We start from the raw sequence: 19,455 nt of genomic DNA, 5'->3' as shown, positions 1-19,455 counted from the left end.
GAGGGGGCAGTACCTCCGCTGACCGGGCGTCCACTGTTTCTACAGAGGGGAGCCGTGTTCTTGAGGATTGTGGTTGACTGAGTGGTAGCTGTAGATGGAGAAACTACCACGTCATGTTCATTAGAACAGGTACTGACTGTTGAATGACAGCTCTTCATCAGCCCAATACACACACCTTATCTTTTGAGCTAGTCCCTCAGTGGTAGTGATGTCTGGGTGGATTCTACAGTTAGCTGAAGTGTCCTGCTCCCTGACAGAGGGAAAGGTGCAGAAGGCTGTGCAGTACGCTGCTGGGGACACCAGCATCAATGCAGGTCTTCCAGACCCCAGAACCTGTAAAAGTGCTGCGTCTCTAGCATGGTAAACACATTTAATGCAAAACCTTAAACTGACATACTACTGTTCAGGAGTATTACATTTTCTTATTTTCTGAGTGACATTGACGATTATGCGTTTATCTTTGCATTAATTTCAGATGCCTGGTTAAATATTGTACAGAGAAAGTGTATGCTATTCACCCTGACATAAAGCATGATTGCTCAATGTGAATGGATTTGTCCCCTGTAATGTCAGTTCCAAAACAGACCACTAGATGGTGGCATTTAGCATTGAATACTTCTTAGGTTTCAAGAACTGGTACACCGATGACCCCAAAAATTGCATGACTTTATTCAATAAGTACAGCCAAATATTTACATTTACACACAAGGAATGAACACATGGCAGAAACATTTGTTAGGTCATTCATTGTCTATCCCCGAGGACAGGGTCCAGGCCACAGTCCCATATCTTTCATAACTGCCCCACTGGACGCAATATAGAGGAATATGTACCTTTAACCAAAAGCAGACATGGCCCACTGTTTAACATCTGTGGGGCATTGTGGGTATTTCTGCAGGGCCTCCATGATCTGGCTGTGGTCCAACAAAAGTTTCATCAGCTGGTACTCCTTCTGGATCTTTGCTGTGGAGCTGTCCATAGACTTAATCAGCTCCAACTGCTGCAGGTGTTCAAACGCCTGGAACAGAGTGTTGTTGGGTTGAGTAAATCTTGAGTATCAAATAATACAATGGCATACATGTGGCTAAGACTGTATGTATACAATAAACTTTAGTCAGGGGTATTACAGAGAACGGACAACCAACGGCATTACATACTGAACAAAAATATAAACGCATCATCCAACAATTTTACTAAGTTACAGTTCAAGGAAATCAGGCAATTTAAATAAATGAATTAGTCCGTAATCTATGGATTTCACATGACTGGGCAGGGGCTCGTCAATGGGTGGGCATAGGCCCAGCCAATCCAAATCAGTTTTTCCCCACAAAAGGGCTTTATTAGAGACAGAAATAATCCTGTTTCATCAGCTATCCGGGTAGCTGGTCTCATACGATCCTGCAGGTTAAGAAGCCGGATGTGGAGGTCCTGGGCTGGTGTGGTTACACGTGGTCTGCGGTTGTGAGGCCGTACTGCAAAATTCTCAAAAAATGCCGTTGGAGGTGGCTTATGGTAGAGAAATTAACATCCAATTCTCTGGAAACATTCCTGGTGGACATTGGCAGCATGCCAATTGTATACACCCTCAAAACGTGAGACATCTGTGGCATTGTGTTGTGTGACAAAACTGCACATTTTAGAGTGGCCTTTTATTGTCCCCAGCAGAAGGTGCACCTGTGTAATGATCAAGCTGTTAATCAGCTTCTTGATATACCACACCTGTCAGGTGGATGGATTATCTTGGCAAAGGAGAAATTATCACTAACAGGGATGTAAACAAATTTGTGCACAAAATAACAGAAATAAGCTTTATGTGCTTATGGAACATTTCTGGGATCTTTTATTTCAGCTCATGAAACATGACCCCACTTTACATGTTGCGTTTATATTTTTGTTCAGTATACATCAACATTCAGCACATATCCACCCTTCTTCATTGTGAAATAAACTTACCTTGAGAACGATCTACAAAAACATTATAGGAATTTTATGAAATATACTATTGGAAGGGTCTGATGTCATTCTACTGAGACCATGATGTCATGCAGACCCACCTTTATGACGACTGGCTTGTCAAAGTTATGTATAGAATGGGATTTCCTCTGCAGGAATTTCTTGAACTCTGACAAAAAATAAAATATCTATTAACACAAACGTATGTCATTCCCAACTATTACACACCAGCTCTTACTAACTGTTGATCCTTACCATTGTGAACCATCTGGAAGTTAAACGGCTCTCCTTCATAGATGTCATTCAAGTGTTTCATGGCAATTATCAGGCACAGTTCGAGAATGGACAGGCCTGGAAAGACCAACAAAGCAAAATGCAGGCCAAATTATCAATGTTTCATCAAATGGTCATGTGTCCATCAAAGAAATCCTCTAATAATGACCTTTACCCCTAATGGCTTTAAATTACCATGAAGTATGTTTGCTTTAGAGTCCACCATACAGACTCTACTGGCCTCCAGAAGATCAGTGGGCTTGATGGCAGGTTTAGATGCGCTCACTCGGCTCAGAGCCAGCATCTGCAGAGAGGGGTCCACACACACACACAGCAATATTTAGAGGGTTTTTCCCCCACTCTTTGCTTTGATACGACAGATACACACTCTTACCAGTAACAAGTGCAGGGAACGGAAGTCTTTGCTGGAGTTATAATGACTTTGTAAAACGTCCACCACTAGTTGGTCTTCACATAGCGTCTGAAAGAAAGTCAGAGAGCATTGTGGGTAAGAAGAAAAATGCCTTTCAGATAAAAGCCAACTACAGCACATCACAAATCTAGTACTGTTAAAAAATATATATATAATATTAAGTTTACAGTCCTGGACTGGCCTCACCTTGATGCCGTCATTCCACTCGTCATAGAACTTGGTGTCGGGGAAGTCTTGTGGCAGGCTGAGCTGTGAGCGGACGTTGTCCAGGTACTGTATGAAGCTCAGGGAGTTGAGCAGGTGGATCTGTCTGTGGCTGAACCTGGACTTGACCCTCTTCTCTAGCAGCTCCAGGACATCCTGCAGCAAGCAGAGATGAGACCAGTTGTGATCACCAGAGGAGAAGGTAGAGTAAAGTCACAGGAGACTGCTGAGGGGAGGATGGCTCATAATGCCTGGAATGGAGTAAACAGAATTTTATTTTTTTTATTTAACCTTTGTTTATAGGCAAGTCAGTTAAGAACAAATTCTTATTTTCAATGACGACCTAGGAACAGTGGGTTAACTGCCTGTTCAGGGGCAGAACGACAGATTTTGTACCTTGTCAGCTGGGGGATTTGAACTTGCAACCTTTCGGTTACTAGTCCAATGCTCTAACCACTAGGCTACCCTGCCGCCGAATGGTATCTATACGCATGCAAACCATGTGTTCGATACTATTCAATTGATTCTGTTCCAGCCATTACTTAGAGCCCGTCCTCCCCAATTAAGGTACCACCTGTGAGTAGAGTAGAATATAATTAGATTGAAACCTATCCTTTTGAAGCTAAAACTAGTTCATCACTGGAGAGGTCTAAAAGCTAGATAGTACACAACTGAGGTAGAAGAGACCCTACCAGTCTGCAGGTGAGGCCGATCACAGCGACGGGAGCCTGGGCAGACTGGGAGACATCCAGGAGGTTGTAGAGCAGAGTCTGGTTCTTATGGTGGGCAAACAGGTCAAACTCATCCAGAATGAAGAGGACAGGACGACTGCTGCTACGATCACCTGGGACAAAGAGAGAACAGTACACTGTAGAGACATACTGTCAGCATAAAGGAGGGAGGATTCTCCAAAATTATAGCGAGGGCAATGTGCAGAAATTATTACCTTTCTTTAACGCCTCAAGAAGGAAGGCCAGGTTTTCTGCAAAACTACCCTGAAAATAACAATAAAATTAAGAGCAAGCAAAAAAATTGCAAAGGGACAAAACATACAGCATAACTTCTGTAAACACTTACAAACACTTTGTCTCCAACAACATTCTCCAGATTGAGCTGGCGTGTGATTTCTTTGAGCGCTATTCTATCATCAGTCTGTAAAAGACCTAGAGAGACAGTAAAGAAGAGTTGGGGAGAGAATTAACAGAGTGCAGAAACAGACAGAGAATCAACAGACACAGAAACAATCACAGACATCCTACTACCAACCATTCAGGTGGACAGGTAACACATTCTTATTGACATCCTTCACCTCCAGCAACTCTCTCAAGACACAGTTAAGGAGCTGGAGAAAACAGAAGAAAGTCAACATGCATGACGACGACAATAGAAGTTGGCTATACAGCACAAACAGATCTGGGACAAGGCTATCCTCGTAGCATTCCATACCATTGTTTTCCCAGATCCCCTGGGTCCAACGATGAGTACAGAATTACTCTCTCCATGGACAGCTGTCCTCCTCAGCAGCTCCAGCAGGTGTCTGGAACATCAACACAAGGACCGTTACCCACAATGCCCCACTCTCTGCAGATCAGTAAACAACCTGGCCAATTGCCACGTTCAAAACAACTGAGAACTCTCCGACTTCAGCGTGTTCAAAACAAATGGGAACTTGGGGAAAAAAACAAGCTTCGACTGGGAACAATCTATTTAAACGGTTATCTAACTCGGGAACTCAGGCCTCTTTCTAGAGCTCTGACCTCGTATTTCTCAGAGTTCCCAGTTGTTTTAAACGTGGCCGATGGCCGCCACACAGAAACTAGCTTGACAGGTGTAGGTGGGGCTGGAGACAAATAATAAACAACAGCTGGGTCCTTGTGAAATTGAAAATCTAAACAGTTAATCTTATTATGCTGAGACTTTCACCCCCCAACAAAATGCACATTGCCATGACACTGTGGAGTACCCCTCATAAAACACACTTGTCATGTGTTATGGCAAATAGACCCAACTCATACCATTACCCTTACATTAATCAATCTGCTACAGTAGTCAGTGAATGTCACGTTTGTCAATTAATAAAACCTTAGTTAGCAGGTCAGCACCACCAAGGAACCTACTTGTGTTGTGACTCCATTCCCACTGGCTTTTCAGGAAGTCTCTGATGACAGAATCTCTCCCTCAATATCATCTGAACCTGAAAAATATATCCATACTAAAAAGAGTCATTATTAAGTATTTGCGAATAATGTTGTCCATGGGACATCATACCTTAATGTGTTATCTGGGTAAGGTTTAAAAAAAAATGTTTAACCTTTGTTTAACTAGGCAAGTCAGTTAAGTACAAATTCTTATTTACAATGACGGCCTAGGAACAGTGGGTTAACTGCCTGTTCAGGGGCAGAACGACAGATTTTTACCAGCTCGGGGATTCGATCTAGCAAGGTCACCACAACCAACTCATGTAACAAACGAATACAAACCTGAGAAATACATTCGCCGACTGGCATGTGTGTTTCCTTCACTTTTCGTTTACTCATGGTGGCAACAGTCTAGAATGGACAAAACACAAGAGACTTGCGCTGAAGCTAACTACAGTAACGTTAGCTAGCTAGCAAGCAACATGGCATGCAGCGCAAACAACGCGATATATTTCTCTATTATAGGAACTAACGTTAGCTGCTGACTCGCCTTATAAAAATACAAGAGTAAGATGAAACATATAACTAAGTGATATTTACAAGTTTGGTGACGTTAATAATAATAACTATTTACTTTTTTTCCCGATGACAGTGGTCTAAGCGCGAAATTGGAATCTTTGCGAAGACATTTCTCATTTAACAATCACAACTCCGACCCACTTCCGGGTCACCTAATTATTGGACCTACAATAGGAGGCTATATTACTGCACAAAACAATCTACACACATTTAAATTAATAATTCCAGTATGTAAGATTCCCTGCATCTAATTAATATCAAATGTACTTAATCAAGGAAGGGATGTTCTCTTCCAACAGTGATTATTTTACCACCGCCACCAAGTTAGCACTTGTGATGGGAATGCATAATGAATGGTCCAGACCTTTTGGTAGACAGAAGTAGTAGTATGCTCTTGGAAGCTTTACTTATTCTATGTCAGGTCAGACACATATGTGTTGAGCCTTTTATCAGTGGTGGAATAAGTACCCAATTGTCATACTAGAGTAAAAATGAAGATACCTTCATAGAAAATGACTCAAGTAAAAGTGAAAGTCACCCAGTAAAATACTACTTGAGTAAAAGTCTAAAAATATTTGGCTTTAAATATACTTAAGTATCCAAAGTGAAAGTATAAATAATTTCTAATTGCTTCTATTAGGTAATCCAAACGGCAGAAATGTATTTTATTTATTATTTACGGATAGTCAAGGGAATACTACAACATTCAGACATCATTTACAAACAAAGCATTTGTGTTTAGTGAGTCAGCCGGATTGGTGGCAGTATTGATGACCTGGGATGTTCTCTTGATAAATGTGTGAATTTGACATTTTTCCTGTCGTGTTAAGCATTCAAAATGTAACAAGTACTTTTGGGTGTAAGGGAAAATGTAAAAATTACATTATTTTCTTTAGGAATATAGTGGAGTAAAAGTTGCCAAAAATATCAATAGTATAGTACAGATACACCCCAAAAAGTTGTTTTACTTAAGTACTTTACACCACTACCTTTTATTGAATCAGCAGAAGTGAAACGTGACAGATTTGTAATTTAATTTGAATTAATATCTGGACAGACACTTTTCTGTTGGGTTCCATGTGTAACACGATGTGTTTCTTGTTTTTGCTCTTTGCTCTAGTCCTGTCAGATAAACATCTCCCCCCACTGTGCTCTCGGGAAAATACTAAATGGAATCCTTGGGACATCCCAATTCTGACGTCACTCCTTTAGAGTTGCAATTTAAAAAGACAAAGGCAAAGGCAAATAGGAAAAAAAGGCAAAGGAGGCAAAAAAGGGCAAAGGAGGCAAAAAAGGGCAAAGGAGGCAAAAAAAAGCAAAGGAGGCAAAAAAAGGGCAAAGGAGGCAAAAAAGGGCAAAGGAGGCAAAAAAGGGCAAAGGAGGCAAAAAAGGGCAAAGGAGGCAAAAAAAGGCAAAGGAGGCAAAAAAAGGCAAAGAAAAAGGACAAAGACAAAAAAGGAAAAGAAAAATTGCAAGGTTTAGAGTTTAGGGTAAGGACGTCCCAAGGATTCCGAATTGCGCTAACTCTGTGCTCTCCAGCTCTCTCCTCATCTCTCTGAGGCGCAGGAGCAGTAAAGCACTCCATCTTTATCCCAAGCCTAGGGAGAACCAGCCGAGACATTTGATGGGTAGGCTTTTTATTTTTATTTTTAAAGGGCCAGAAGCAAATTGGAGGGAGTTGAAATATACTATTTCAGCCACCATGGACTTTCAAGGAATCATTTGATACTCTGAAAGATGGAAAAACGTTTTTATAGGCAATAAGATTGGAATCTCAAAAGCTCCTGTCTTTGCAAAGCAACCCTCTGCTCAGCTATTCTTTCACTGGCCTGTCTCTGCCTCGTCCCTAGCTGGAGACGTTTCACATTGGAAAATACGCTCAACGCTCCCCAGTTACGATTTTAAAAAAACTTCGACTTTCAATTCGGGATATACTTTTTTCGTACAGTGGAATATCGTTAAAGGCATGTTAATGTTTTGGAGTTTGTGTTAGATTACACGGGTATGTTTATTTACAATTGCTTTTCGGTTAACGTTAGCTACTTACTAGCATTAGCATTCTGCTAGTTAGCTAGCTTAGCTAAGTTGGTTACCTAGCCTGCCATCGATAAATCATGTTTGGCTAGCTGTCTACTAGCTAACGTTAGATAGCTAGTCATTATCGGTGGGCTAAATAAGGCCCGCTAGTGGTTGTTTTTCTTCGTTAAAACAACCGTCTTATATAGACTTTGTAACGTTAGACCGAAGAGTTAGCTAACTGTTAGTGAGCTAATATCAGGTGACTAGATATCACCCACCTACCAGTAAACATGTTGATTCTTTGTAGCTAACGTTAGCTAGCTAGGTTAAGTAACGTTGGATATCAGCTGATATGCTAGTTTAGTAGCTAGCTATGTAGGTAGTTCAGTTGGCAAGGTAGCCAACTATGCCACTATCTAGCTAACGTTAGCTAGATAAAAACTCTGTATGTCCCCCAAAGCTAGCTAACGTTATCTGGGTAGCTAGCTAACTTGTAATAATTTATAGTAGCTAGACCTTTTTGATTCTGCAGACGAAAAGGAGTGCTCTATGTACAGTAACGTTATGCTATATGATGCATTGATCGAGCCATTTCCACAAGCCATTTGATTTGGCATTTCAGATTTCTTTGGTGCAATAGCTTGCCATTATAGATCGTGCCAATTATTAACAATAGCCTAGTTTCGCAGCTGTACAGGTGTGTGTCTTTCTTCCTCATCTTCGTGTGGTTGTCAGTTTAATAAGAGTTAGTGAGCTACCTGCTGTCATTTCTCAAAATATATTGTGGAAATGCAGCACCTGACTCACAGAGAGCTGTGCAATGCCATTATGCCTGCTGTCATAAATGGGTCGTTGCTTTTCTGCAACCCAAAATGGGCCCAGTCTGATGTGTCAGCCCCATGACATTCCAGAGGTTCAGCCAGTAGATCTTTCACCAAATGAAATCCTCACGCAGGAGATTTGTCATAGATGTATTAGCCCTGTAACACCTCCCTATTCATATTCAGTGTTTTTGGCATGATGATTTCCATAAAGACGATTAGGTGTTCTTTGACAGTGAATAGAGGTTTTACATAATCAACTATCATAAGTAGTAAGTAGCCTTGGCTTGTGCAAGTGGAGCGGCTCATCTCCTGTTTCTGTATTGTGAGGCAGCTTGATGTACACTTACACCTTCTGGACAAGACGCTAGTCTATAGCAGGGCCTTTACCCGCAATCAATCTCCTTAACGCTGAGTGCCAAGCAGAGATGCATCAGGTCCCTATCATAGCTACATCATATAATACAGAGCCTTCTCTCTTCCCATCTGCTTGTTGTGACCCTGGGCGCCTCTCCACCCGTCCGCCCATACCTTGACTCCAGATAGAACCTGATGCTTGTGTTGCCTCTTTAGCTCTCCCCCTCCCTCCATCCTTACACAGGGACAGTTATGAGTCAGCACACAAGGGCTTGGATTAGTAGCCTGTGACAGTACAGCACTGAGCCTTCCGACAGTCAAGGCCAACGCATGGCCACACAACAATAGTAAGATCCTTAGTCTTTAGAAAATACATTTACACGCCCAGAGTGCCACTCTTATATCTTTGACAGAACTTGTCTGCAATGAATTATTCAGTGTATCAAACTGATGTTAAATCTGCACCGTTAGATAATGGTGGGTAGGTCTGAATTGGACATAACATGAATGTAGGCTACAACAACTGCACATACACAAACCTTTCAGTTTTTTGTTGCATGTAGTTTTGTGTAAATGTTGGTTGATGTCATACAACAATGTTTTCTAATACTTTTCTTTATTTGTCCCAATCAGGAACCATGGGAATCCCTCAAATAACCTGCCCCAGAAGGAACCCCTGTCTTCATGAGCCACTCCTGGTTCCATCTGTTGCCCCAGCCTCTCTGAATCTGATTCAGTGTCTATGGCTCTGAATGACCGAGACAAATATGGAAATCTCGTTGGTGTTCAGTAGTAAAACTATGAAGGGTCTGAAAGGTTAGGATTCACAGTGAGCTTGCCTCACATCACACAGACCCCAGCCCATACTTCATCCAACTTTGAGAGTGAAATTGTAGTGCACTACAAAGTCCTCTTTATTGGAAGACAAAGATGCCATGTACTCTGAAGTCTCTGGTTGATGTGTGATATGCTCTAAGGTGTTGTGTACTAAACCAACTAGAACAATGAATGGAGGAAAGGACTGTAAGGGAGGGGTCTCAGAGGGGGTGGGGCATACAGCCCCTGTCCAGGTCCCTATTGGCTGGCATCGCAAGGTGGATCCAACTAATGGAGTCCTCTACATCAGGTAAGACCCATTGCAGTGCTCTGTTTTTTTGTAATGATACCACAATAATGCACTTCTATTTGGTTTGTAACCTACAGTCTTGGTGGGCTAGTATCATCTATCCAACCTGTGTGTTTCTTTCAGAGAGGTTGGGATAAAGTAACAGATACATTTCCTTATGAGACACTCATGTATATTGGACGATAAATGTTTTTCTTCTAAACATTAGTTTTGGTTTGTAACCTCCAGTCCCAGTGGCTCGGTGCTGTCCTGTCTAGACCAGGTGAAGAGCTACCTGCTCACAGACGGGACCTGCAAGTGTGGCCTGGAGTGCCCGCTCATCCTCCCAAAGGTACGTTCACTAACCATCTTGGTTGTCCTGTCTGTCTCAGTCTTTAGCTAACCTAAATTGACTCTCTGAATGCGTAGCTGCCAAAGAAACACCACACAAAGCTTGAAGGGATACTTTGGGATTTTGTCAACAAGGCCCTTTATCTACTTCCCCAGAGTCAGCATGCTAGCAGAGTTAGCAACTGCGCTAGTAAGCAACTTCATTCAAACCGCACGCAGAGAAATAAAACTGGTATCCACAAGTTTATCAGACTCTGGGGAAGTATCAGGCCTCATTTCCAATATCCCAAAGTATCCCTTTTAAGGGTGGAGATTAAAGTTTACTCCCAAGTGATGCAATGAACAGTTTTGTTAAACCCAGATATTCAATTAAACAGAGGCTGTTTTCCCATATATAGCAGGGTTATATTTAGCAGGTTATAAAAACATATAGCAGGGTTATATTAAAAAAACATATAGCAGGGTTATATTAAAAAAACATATAGCAGGGTTATATTAAAAAAACATATAGCAGGGTTATATTAAAAAAACATATAGTAGGCTATATTTTCTGCTGCATACAGTCTTAATTTATACTTTTTTTGTGTGTTGCGTTATATTGAAACTGAGACTGGGAAGGGAACTGCGTTCCTATTCAAGGCAAGGCCAATATGTATTCATATGCAAATGTGATGTGGTCTTCTGGAGAAGCAGGAGGCTTGGAGGAGGATGTGACCTGACAAGTAGCGGACGTTCCATTTTTTACTGATGTTTACTTTATGTACTTGTGGATAAACGCCGCTCCTTTCACCAAGACAGGCCAGGTAACAGAGAGCTGACTCTCCTTTCCTCAGGTGTTTAACTTTGATCCGGGGGCTGCCGTTAAACAGAGGACGGCAGAGGACGTGAGGGCAGATGAAGACGTCACCAAGCTGTGTATCCATAAGAGAAAGCTGCTGGCTGTGGCCACTCTACACAAAACTATGGCGCTACCACACCCTGCTCTGACCCTTACCAGTCCCGGTGGAGGTACAAGTAAGTATCCTAGTGACTGTGTATCACTACTGTTTTGGTTGTTTTTCAATGATACATTTCTCACAGATTTCAGACTGTTTCATGGGTGATATAGAACAAGGTCAGGAAAAAAAGGTGGACATTTTGAAATTGGCTTCACAGTGACATTAAACACTTTCAATGTTATAAAGCTGGAATCCGTAATGGTGAAACTGCTGCGTCTCTTTGCGGTATTACAAAAACAAAGATGATGCTTCAAACAACAAACACTGTTTATAATCACTCTGACATTGTATGAGCGATAAAACAATCAAGCCTTTTTTTCTCTCCCTCCACAGTGGTGAATCTCCTCTTCTCTTTCATCAACAATAACAGATGTCCTCAGGCAAACAGTGGTGCTGTTTCCTCTATTGCAGCTTTCAGCTTGAACACTCATTTCACTTCTCTTCCCCCTCAGGTTCAACATCAATGGCCCCGTCACATTCCACGAATCCCCGAGCAATACGGAATACATCTCACCAGTCACCGCTACCCAACTCTGTGGTTCCCAACTGCAAGAACCCTTTCAAAATGATGATGGCGGCTGCAGCAGGTCACCGGCACTTTCCCCAAGAGCTAGGAGGTCCGCCCCAGCAGCTGGAGCTTTACCCTGGTTATCCCAACAGACAGCGGAGACTGAGCAGTGAGCCTGGGCCCAGGTCTTCGTACTGCTCTGGCTATGGTAGCATACTGAGTCCAGGGGGCCCCGGCTCCCAGCTCTATGGGCCCAGGGACGGGTCACCACTCTCCCCTAGCCTCAGGTCTGATCCTCTGGGGAGCCCAGATGGGTTTAGAAACAACCCCTGTGGCTTCCCTGGAGCCACCAGCTCCAGCCCCATCCACGGGGCCAACAGAATGCCTCTCTCCCCACCAGGGATGCTCCTCCACGGTTCTCCGACTGGGACCCAGACGTCCTGCGCTATGGCAGGAAGGACTAGCACACCCCTCTCCCCTACCGCCACTGCCAAAAGCCCAGTCATGATGAAGAAGCCTGTGTGTAACTTCCCCAGATCCCCCAGTATGGATATTTCCATACGACCACCGTTTCACCTCAATACACAGCCCAGCGCCCCACACCCCGGCCCCCCGTCTGCCATACCTCCCTCCTGCACCCTCCAGAAAAAGCAGATGACCTCTGAAAAGGACCCGTTAGGCATCCTAGACCCCATCCCCAGCAAGCCTAGCATCAGTATCAGCCAGACAAACTCCAAAACAAACTCCAACTTCCACCCTAGTGTCCATTCCTCTCAGGTACCAATGATGAATGTAAACATGAACAACCACCCTCCTCCCGCCATTGTCCCCTTGCCAAGCAACCTCCCTCTCCCCACTGTCAAACCCGGCCCAGTGGGCCACAGCCATGGAGGTCACATGCAGAGGACTCAACATCAGACCTCCATAACCACCTCCATGTCCCCCTCTCCCGTCACCTCCCCAGTCCACATGTCAGGCCCTGTCCTGGGCAGCAGGATGGAGGCCTCTCCCCAGCGCTCTCGCTCCTCCTCCACCTCCTCGGACCATGGGAGCTTTGCCATGCCCTCAGGCCCCAGTCAGGGTCCGTGTGGCGGGATGAAGGCTCCTCCTCGCTCCCCCCGGCCCGCCATGCCCATTAACATGCCCTCCAGCCCCTCCTCTGCCAAGCCTGACTCACACCCACTCCACCAGTACAAAGACCTACCCAGTCAGCTGCTGGTTGAGATGAGTAACCAGAACGCTATCAACACCCAGCACAACAACCCCGGCATGTACCCCTCTGCCACCTCCTCTGGCCCCTCCATCGCTGCTCCTCACCAGGCCCAGAACCAGAAGGGACAGAACCACCCAGGACTGTTAGGGATGCCCCTCAACCAGATCGTGAACCAGCAGAATGCTGCGTCCTTCCCCGCCAGCAGCCTACTGTCAGCAGCAGCCAAAGCACAGCTAGCAAATCAAAACAAACATGGTGACAACAGCAGTGAGACTGGCAGTAGAGGTGGAGGCCCAGGTAGGGTTGATGGTAATGGTGATAGTAGTGGAGTTGGGCATCCCAGTGGCCCTCTCAGCGGCATAGAGAGGCCCAGTAGCAGCACTTTAAACCCCATGCTTCCCCCTAACCCCACCATGCCCACTGCGGAAGCAGCAGCAGCAGGGGGCCAGAGCGGTCGGGCTGCCCTCCGGGACAAGCTCATGGCCCAGCAGAGAGACAGAGGAGACCCCCTGCTCCGTAAGCGCAAGCAGCAGCCGCCAGGCCCACCACCGCCCAACAACTCCCTCAACCACCACGACAGCATGGTCTTCAACATGCTCAACAAGTCTCCTAACATGGGTGGAGGTCCAGGTCCCAGGCTACCACTACCAAGCTCAGCAGAACAGCTGAGGAAAGTGGCCCGGCTTGGGGGCCTACAGACCAACACCTCCATGGCCCAGCTGCTTCAGTCCATGAGCAACCACAACAACCACCATAACCAGCACCAAGGCCCTGTAGGCCCCCCAGGACCTGGTCAGATGCACTACAGCGATGTGGCTGGGATCATGCCTCCTGGAGCCTCCCAGCAGCAGAGCCTACTGGCCCAACAGAGGATGCTAGGCCAAGGGGAGGGTCAAGGTATGTACTGCCGGAGTATGGACTCTGGAGGCCCTCATTCTCACAGCCCTCGGTTCCCAGGGTTGATGAACCAGATCCAGGCCAATTCGTTGGTGAACTGTGGCCCTCTGGGGCCCGGTGGACAAGTGGGCCTTGGCCCAGGGAACATGCCCCTGAGCCACCATCCTAACACTAACCCACCACCACTGTCCCACCCAAGTCAACATCCACATCCGCAGCAGCAGCACAGTCACCTTCACGCTGCGCTGGGAAGGACTAGTATGTCAGGAATGACACTCGGCAACAATGATGGGAGTTGTGGTCCAATCATCTCGGAGCCAGGTGAGCTACTGAGAGAAACACACACTTTGTTCGATGATCGCGCTTTGCTCTGTGATGGTGTGTGAGTTTGATAAATCCACCTAGATGGCCTTTGAGTTGAACGACAGTCTTTAGTCTCTCGTAGAGAGTGTACGTTGAGAGGCTGGCCCTCATGTTTGTATAATCATTGTGGCTTCTCTCTTTATTAGCATGCTAGTTGCAGTGCTCAGCTCAGTGGCAGAATAACATGAAAACAGATCTTTTTTTCTCCCTCCTTTTTTAAGAAACAAGCTCTTGACCAGATATAGTGAAGAGCTGGTGTGAGCTGGCTGGTAGCTATAGTAACGCTTGCTTCTGAATGGAGGCCTGGGTGAAGCCTTTGGAGAAGGGTTGTGTTCCTTCATTAGCCTTATTATGTGTCTGCTCTGATATAGGCCTAACTGAATAGATACTTTTTTCCTTTGGCCCACTGTGTTACACATGGCTGTATTTGGCCTACTGTTGTGTGAACACGATAGCAGGAAATAATGCTAAATACTATAAGATATGGCATATGTTTATCAGGAAGCATAGTGGCTATCTTTCATCTCTTTGTGGACTGCTAGCCTATCTCCCTAGATGGGTTCATTCCAACCAAGCACTTCTCTTCTCCTACCTCATGCCCAGACAGCTCCCCCTCCCCAGCCACCACCATCCAAGCATCCAGCCCTGCCTCTGACCCCATCCCCCTGCCTAGGCTATTAAATCACATCCCTTCCTCAACCCCCAGTCTTCTTCCAGGCTGCAACCTCTGAAATAAGCCACGGCTCAGACAGCACCACCAATCACACCGTTCCCATAGCAACCTCCCCGGCAACCATCACCACTATATCATAGCAGTGCAGCCACACTGGTTGAGCACTGCGGAGGCTAGTGGGAAGGGAGGGGAGGCTAGTGGGAAGGGAGGGGAGGCTAGTGGGAAGGGAGGGGAGGCTAGTGGGAGGGGAGGCTAGTGGGAGGGGAGGCTAGTGGGAGGGGAGGCTAGTTGGGGGAGCTGGGGAGGGAGGCTAGTGAGAGTGGAGGGGAGGAGAGTGGCGTCTAGTGGGGGGAGGTGAGGAGCTTGGGAGGGGAGGCTAGTGAGAGGTGAGGCTGAGGCAGAGGCTGGTGAGAGGAGGAGAGGAGCTAGACTGGTGAGAGGAGGAGAGGAGCTAGACTGGTGAGAGGAGCTAGACTGGTGAGAGGAGGAGAGGAGCTAGACTGGTGAGAGGAGCTAGACTGGTGAGAGGAGCTAGACTGGTGAGAGGAGCTAGACTGGTGAGAGGAGGAGAGGAGCTAGACTGGTGAGAGGAGGAGAGGAGCTAGACTGGTGGGAGGAGGAGAGGAGCTAGACTGGTGAGAGGAGGAGAGGAGCTAGACTGGTGAGAGGAGGAGAGGAGCTAGACTGGTGAGAGGAGCTAGACTGGTGAGAGGAGCTAGACTGGTGAGAGGAGCTAGACTGGTGAGAGGAGCTAGACTGGGGAGAGGAGGAGAGGAGCTAGACTGGGGAGAGGAGGAGAGGAGCTAGACTGGGGAGAGGAGGAGAGGAGCTAGACTGAGCGAGGAGGAGCTAGACTAGTGAGAGGAGGGGAGCTAGTGAGCGAGGAGGAGCTAGACTAGTGAGAGGAGGGGAGCTAGTGAGCGAGGAGGAGCTAGACTAGTGAGAGGAGGGGAGCTAGTGAGCGAGGAGGAGCTAGACTAGTGAGGGGAGCTAGTGAGCGAAGAGGAGAGGAGCTAGACTAGTGAGAGGAGGGGAGGTAGTAAGCGAGGAGGAGAGGAGCTTGACTAGTGAGAGGAGGGGAGCTAGTGAGCGAGGAGGAGCTAGACTAGTGAGAGTAGGGGAGCTAGACTAGTGAGAGGAGGGGAGCAAGTGTGCGAGGAGAGGAGCTAGACTAGTGAGAGGAGGGGAGCTAGTGAGCGAGGAGGAGAGGAGCTAGACTAGTGAGAGGAGAGGAGCTAGACTAGTGAGAGGAGAGGAGCTAGACTAGTGAGAGGAGAGGGGCTAGACTAGAGAGGAGAGGGGCTAGACTAGTGAGAGGAGAGGAGCTAGACTAGTGAGAGGAGAGGAGGTAGTGAGCGAGGGAGAGGAGCTAGACTAGTGAGAGGAGAGGAGCTAGTAGCGAGAGGAGAGGGGCTAGACTAGTGAGAGGAGGGGAGCTAGACTAGTGAGAGGAGAGGGGCTAGACTAGTGAGAGGAGAGGGGCTAGACTAGTGAGAGGAGAGGAGCTAGACTAGTGAGAGGAGAGGAGCTAGACTAGTGAGAGGAGAGGAGCTAGACTAGTGAGAGGAGAGGAGCTAGACTAGTGAGAGGAGAGGAGCTAGACTAGTGAGAGGAGAGGAGCTAGACTAGTGAGAGGAGGGGAGCTAGTGAGCGAGGAGGAGAGGAGCTAGACTAGTGAGAGGAGGGGAGCTAGACTAGTGAGAGGAGGGGAGCTAGTGAGCGAGGAGGAGAGGAGCTAGACTAGTGAGAGGAGAGGGCTAGACTAGTGAGAGGAGGGGAGCTAGTGAGCGAGGAGGAGAGCTAGTGAGCGAGGAGGAGAGGAGCTAGACTAGTGAGAGGACGGGAGCTAGTGAGGAGGAGAAAATAGACCTGTGAGGAGTGGAGAACAGTACTACAGCCTAAGCCATCAGGCTCTCCAGTTTATTTGTTCAATTACAAGAATTTCCATTATCCCACTCTTCTTCCATCATTTGGCTCAGAATTGAGTTACCCCTCTGACCTGTCTTCTCCAGGCAGTTAAGGTGTGGAATTACCCTGATTTGAGAATAACAATGAACAGTATTATTCTTCCACCCCAACAGGAGACCCATCTAACCTCGTAAACTGCAGCATGACCAGCCTCCAGCCCCACGTCATCAACAGCTCCAGCGGTGGTACCCAGGTGTTCCAGCAGCGTCATGCCCAGCAGCAGCAGCTTCATCAGGGCATTCAGCGGGCCATGCAGGGCCTCCCTCCTGGCTACCAGGGCTCACAGCAACCTGGCTTCCCTGAAAACAACAACTCCTCCAACGCCCACCCTATGGCCTGCCTGTTCCAGAACTTCCAGGTTAGTCTGTCTGTTTGAAGGGTGTGTTCAGTGACGTGAAACGCTCTGAGCGTTGCAGATAGAAATAGAATGAATAGAGATGACAAGATTATCTGATTCACTCTTCACTACGGGTGGATGATCTACATGATATATTCCGTCCTCCTTCTCTGACATGCTAGGAGTGATAATGACACGTTTTCAGTTTTCTCTCAATGAACTTTACGTCTGTGTTGTTTCAGGGGTGTTTGCCAGACAACAGCATTTCAGTCCCTCACTCACAGATGATCTCTCAGTCTGGTATGACATCACTTCCTGAGTCTCAGGGAATGCTGTCACACACCCAGTTTGGTGTCAGCCAACAGGAGATGCAACAGACTCAGGGAGAGGGGCTTCCCCCAGGGATGCACGGCTCTGATAGGCTACCCAGCGGAGGGGTGGAGTCTGTAGATGCCATCTACAGGGCTGTGGTGGATGCGGCCAGTAAAGGAATGCATGTAGTCATCACCACCACGGTTAGTGGCACTACCCAGTCCAGCCCGGTACCCACTCTCAGCACCATGACTGCCTTCACTAACTCCGTAGGGGAGCCGGTCAGCATCAACCACAACCTCCCTCACAGCCATGCTGCAGTCAGCCATAGTGGCCACCTGGTGGCGCACCAGGAGGGGGAGCAGACACCGACCCTGAGCCAACAGCCCAGACCCAGGCAGGTCAGAGCAGGACGGCCCCGGAAGCACTCTGGTCAGGGGAAGAGTACTGTTAGCATCCCCGAGGGTCAGGGAGCACTTCCAGAGGCCTCCCACCAGGACTACTTCAGATCCCCAGGCCATGGCACCCCCAGGGGGCAGTGGGAAGGCGAGACTGGGTACTCCGGAAGTCTGGACAGAGGTCACACGGCATGGGGCGGTGAGGAGTTCCTAGAGTGCTCCACTCATGTCCGCAGCAGCCCCTGTATGGAGAGACCTGGGAGTCTTGCTCCTGCACCCCCCTGTCCAGCCGACAGCTCCCCCCACGAAGGTCACCACCACTCTCTCCCCGTCCCCTCAGACAAGGCCTTCCTGGAGGATGGATTCAACCGCTTCAACAACTGCAATCGGACGGCCGTGAACATCGTTAACTACAAAGAGAGGTTGGATCAGACTGTGGAGAGATGCGCCCATATGAACGGAGGTGGCGTCGGACCCCCAGGTCCAGTTCTCTCTACGGGGGTACGGTGTGTCTGACCCCCTCGGCCCCCCCAGACAGGGGGACCTAACCGGGGACGACCAGTCTCCCAGCTCCTCCACCAGCCTGGAGGGTCCGTTGGTTAAAGAGTACGTGGGCCACTACAACGGGCACTTCAACGGAGGCTGTGCCCCCAGCCCGTCTGACACCAAGTCCCTGAGCAGCGAGGAGGACCTGAGGCAGCCGGACAGCCCATCGTCAGAGATGCTCCACTATAGACCCAGGACGTTTAACATGGGGGATCTGGTCTGGGGACAGGGCTTTAAAGGGTTCCCATCCTGGCCTGGTAAACTGTCAGGGGAGGAGGCGGGGCACAACCATCACCATGGCAGCCTGCAGCTCAGAGAGGACAGCAAGGTGAGATGTCTTCAGAGACAGGTGAAAGAGAAATACACACCCACAAATCTAGTTTTCTTTCACTATTTACTTGACTTTTGTACCTTTTTAGATGAAAGTAACTCTCTGCGATCACTACTTCTGCTACTGATGGTCATGTTGATGGGACCTAGTCAGGCTTTTGGTCCTATTCTTAGACCCAACATAATGTCTGACATCTGTTATTACCCCAGGTGGAGACGGAGAAGCTGAAAACACTGTCTGACATCTGTTATTACCCCAGGTGGAGACGGAGAAGCTGACAACACTGTCTGACATCTGTTATTACCCCAGGTGGAGACGGAGAAGCTGACAACACTGTCTGACATCTGTTATTACCCCAGGTGGAGACGAAGAAGCTGAACACTGTCTGACATCTGTTATTACCCCAGGTGGAGACGAAGAAGCTGAACACTGTCTGACATCTGTTATTACCCCAGGTGGAGACGGAGAAGCTGACAACACTGTCTGACATCTGTTATTACCCCAGGTGGAGACGGAGAAGCTGACAACACTGTCTGACATCTGTTATTACCCCAGGTGGAGACGGAGAAGCTGACAACACTGTCTGACATCTGTTATTACCCCAGGTGGAGACGGAGAAGCTGACAACACTGTCTGACATCTGTTATTACCCCAGGTGGAGACGGAGAAGCTGACAAC

The 19,455-nt window shown here is 47.3% G+C and overlaps 1 protein-coding gene and 1 pseudogene across 2 annotated transcripts; one reads left to right on the top strand and one right to left on the bottom strand.

Moving 5' to 3' along the window:
- Positions 1-645: 645 nt before the first annotated feature.
- On the bottom strand, positions 646-5,683 carry LOC139399415 (origin recognition complex subunit 4-like). Of its 2 annotated transcripts, XM_071144825.1 has the most exons (14): positions 5,637-5,683; positions 5,344-5,412; positions 4,981-5,057; positions 4,310-4,400; positions 4,130-4,205; positions 3,941-4,026; positions 3,810-3,858; positions 3,556-3,707; positions 2,846-3,019; positions 2,621-2,707; positions 2,422-2,530; positions 2,209-2,304; positions 2,055-2,122; positions 646-1,018 (listed from the first exon to the last, which is right to left on the bottom strand). In XM_071144825.1, exons 2-14 carry the CDS (start codon positions 5,398-5,400, stop codon positions 836-838), a joined length of 1,305 nt encoding a protein of 434 aa, XP_071000926.1. In that variant the 5' UTR covers positions 5,401-5,412; positions 5,637-5,683; the 3' UTR covers positions 646-835. The 2 variants fall into 2 exon arrangements, with proteins under 2 accessions (XP_071000926.1, XP_071000925.1); XM_071144824.1 differs by lacking the exon at positions 5,637-5,683 and having other exon boundaries at positions 5,344-5,470.
- A 3,794-nt stretch (positions 5,684-9,477) lies between these two features.
- LOC139399417 (methyl-CpG-binding domain protein 5-like) lies at positions 9,478-19,105 on the top strand (annotated as a pseudogene).
- Positions 19,106-19,455: the final 350 nt, after the last annotated feature.

The sequence above is a fragment of the Oncorhynchus clarkii genome, unplaced genomic scaffold (assembly GCF_045791955.1).
Source record: "Oncorhynchus clarkii lewisi isolate Uvic-CL-2024 unplaced genomic scaffold, UVic_Ocla_1.0 unplaced_contig_8868_pilon_pilon, whole genome shotgun sequence".
Lineage (NCBI taxonomy): Eukaryota > Metazoa > Chordata > Actinopteri > Salmoniformes > Salmonidae > Oncorhynchus > Oncorhynchus clarkii.
The sequence above is the reverse complement of the archived record's forward strand: the minus strand, read 5'-3'. Positions and strand labels throughout refer to the sequence as shown.

Bases quoted from the DNA above. Each gene is read 5' to 3' on its own strand.
- LOC139399415 (XM_071144825.1), bottom strand. From the start codon at position 5,400: ATGAGTAAACGAAAAGTGAAGGAAACACACATGCCAGTCGGCGAATGT. The intron at 4,401-4,980 runs GTAGGTTCCTTG...TTGATGTTCCAG, and splicing joins GGAATGGAGTCACAACACAA to ACACCTGCTGGAGCTGCTGA. The intron at 3,859-3,940 runs GTAAGTGTTTAC...TGTTATTTTCAG, and splicing joins TTGTTGGAGACAAAGTGTTT to GGTAGTTTTGCAGAAAACCT.